The sequence below is a fragment of the Limulus polyphemus genome, unplaced genomic scaffold (assembly GCF_000517525.1).
Source record: "Limulus polyphemus unplaced genomic scaffold, Limulus_polyphemus-2.1.2 Scaffold5822, whole genome shotgun sequence".
Classification (NCBI taxonomy): Eukaryota; Metazoa; Arthropoda; class Merostomata; order Xiphosura; family Limulidae; genus Limulus; species Limulus polyphemus.
In genome coordinates this window covers 57,352-60,075 of record NW_013671432.1, presented here as the reverse complement: position 1 = coordinate 60,075, position 2,724 = coordinate 57,352, and the positions used below count along the sequence as shown (strand labels likewise).

At 29.6% G+C, this 2,724-nt stretch overlaps 1 protein-coding gene across 1 annotated transcript in view; it reads right to left on the bottom strand.

Annotated features, from left to right (window-relative positions):
* Positions 1 to 400: 400 nt before the first annotated feature.
* LOC106473029 (CXXC-type zinc finger protein 1-like) overlaps positions 401 to 2,724 on the bottom strand; it is a gene marked incomplete at its 3' end in the record, with an annotated part of 59,075 nt that continues 56,751 nt past the window's right edge. The window contains exon 8 of the mRNA XM_013933705.2: positions 401 to 597. Coding sequence (XP_013789159.2) covers positions 401 to 597 — 197 coding nt within the window. The remainder of the gene's footprint in view (positions 598 to 2,724) is intronic.

The following is a 2,724-nucleotide window of genomic DNA, read 5'->3' as shown; positions in this document are numbered from 1 at the left end:
TTTTTTTTATAAATGGTTTTTCATGTCAAAAGATAACCTTTAATTCTGAGCTGTTTCATATTTGTTTCAATTGAATAACAATAAAATAAAGATAAATACTTAAAACATATAATCAATAAATTGTTTTTTCTAAGCTTCTTGCCATGACACAGATCTAATATACGACTTTAGTCCACACCCAGCCAATCAGACTGACTTTCAATTTTTCAACTTGTATCTACATTTACATCCCATTGCATCGTTTCTCGTTTTGTCTCTGACAGAGATTTATTCATTGAAAATGCAAGGGTTTCATTGTTTTTCAAGTCTTCTAATTGTTTTGAAACAGTATAAACTAATAGAGGAAGCTCCTATTAAGTACAGTAAGTGGACACATATTAATGTAAAGATGTGAGCTCACTTTGTGGCTAGCTTTAGACCACATTCATCGCTGCAATATTTGGAGCAAGAGCGGGCTAGGTTTGTACAACCGGGTCCATAGCACTGTCTCATGGATTCTCCTTCGTACTGACCAAAGATTTTATCTTTCTCCCTTCGATGGTCATCTTTTCCCATCTTGTGCTTTGTGGATAAACGTAATTTGGTCTTCTTCTGGGCCTGAGACAGGAAAAACTATTTTGTCAAAAAGAAATGAGGCACCATCTAAATAAAGATTAAATTAAATTTATCTTCTCCATGAATAGCTTTAGGATTATAAAGTTTTTAAATAACAAAATAAATAAAAGCCTTGTCAATCGACATAATAATAGGAAGGCAAAGAACAATTTATAAACATAAGGAAAACTTTTATTGATGGTGGACCATACTACATACTTTGACAGAACACTGGTCTGGCTTCTTCAGGTATGATCTGTACTACGAAGTACAAGATTTATATATACATACATAATATATATATATATATATATGTATATATATATATATCTAGTTACAAAGACAACAGACACAGGGATTAAATGTGACAGAAATGATGTCAGCAGGTGACAAGATATAGGTAAAGGTAAAGTCTGACCAAGTGTATGAGCAGTGAACAGACCTTGCAAAATATGGCTGATGTTGCTGGGGTCATTGTCACTGTGTAGTGAGACATCGTTTGCTTTGATGATTTCTATAGTTTTTAAGTAATGGCATTCTTTTTTAAGTTTCAAATTGGTGTAAGAGAAGAATTCCATCTCAAAGTATTTTATAACCTATTTCATGCTGATGATATATTAAGTTTATACTCACAAAGAAAACTTACTAGTTGAATTCAACTACTTAATGAATATAGCACTATCATAGATAGGGCTCATATCAAACTTCAAAACAGTAGAAAATAGTGTTAACTTGAACCTTGCAGTTATCAACAACCTAAAACATAACAAATTTGTTTCATTCCCTTTTGTATCAGAAATTGCTAACAAAATTACTAGCTTATTTAATAACTGGAGCATTGATGTAAAAACTGTATTCAAATCTCCACTTCACATAAAATTAACACCTTATTACATAACCCAAATGAATCCTTATTGAAAGAACAAGAGTCATAAACAGTATCCTATGTGAATATGGAAATAAATAAATAAATACATAGGACAAATGTCACATTCCTTAGAAATAGGATGCAAAGAGCACCAAGGTCACATGTATCAAGATGAATTCCAGATATTTACCTTAACTCTGTCGCTATGAGGTCGGTCGATTCAACCAACCTTGTAACCATTTTGCACTCAATATAGTTTCATACTATAACTTTTAATACATTATGTGCATCTTCATAAAATTTGGCAGGCTTTTAGTAAACATTACAAGTCTTTTATATACAACAAATCAGACTTTTGAATGAAGTATTTTTGCTGAAGATTTGTCTGTGAATATAAAATAGCATTTTTTTTTACTAGACCAAGTGCAAAGTGATTTTTAAAAATACTTCTTTGTCTCAAAAATCTCAATTTCATTTGAGTAATCTCTAAAACCTCTAATATACAAAATAAAAATGTTTCTTTTCCAGTAAAACTTTATACTATATGTTATTTTTTATATCCGAACTATATTATGAGTCTATAGAAAGTTGGTCAATTTCAACTTTCTTGTAACAACCTAATAACAAAAATCAAAATAAATATAAATTATCCTTTTTTTCTTTCTAGTATGACTTCAAATTGTAACATTAACTACATTTGTTTATCCTAAATAGCTTTAAAACCATAATGGTATACATATATTTATACTTAAATTTTATTGTTTTATCACACTATGAACCCTATCTAACTACTATTCATGCCATTATAAGTTGTAGATCACTTGATGGACATGCAGCTCACATTACACCATCAAATTACATTATGCATGAGCTACTCATGAAAAAGTTTTATTATGTTATTTATTATAACTAATCTATCATTAACTAACCTGAAAAGTTTCCTATTTTTACACTTTAGTTACTTTTATAATTATAAGTAAAGATTACACATTAAAAACAATAAATAAAGTACTTACTTACCTAGGTCTTTTTTCTTCTGTTGACTGTTTATGACACTTAACCCTACTTTTTTATATTATTGGTTGTATTGCAATAAATAATTTATTGCAAAAAACAGACAATGTCCCATAACTATCACAATATTTTGAGCTTTCTAACTATGCAACAAGAGCCATGACAAATTCATCTATGCTCGTCAATGTGTTTTCCACAGAAATAAAACTTGAACTAAAAGCAAAACTGACAATTTTCTGTACAGAAAA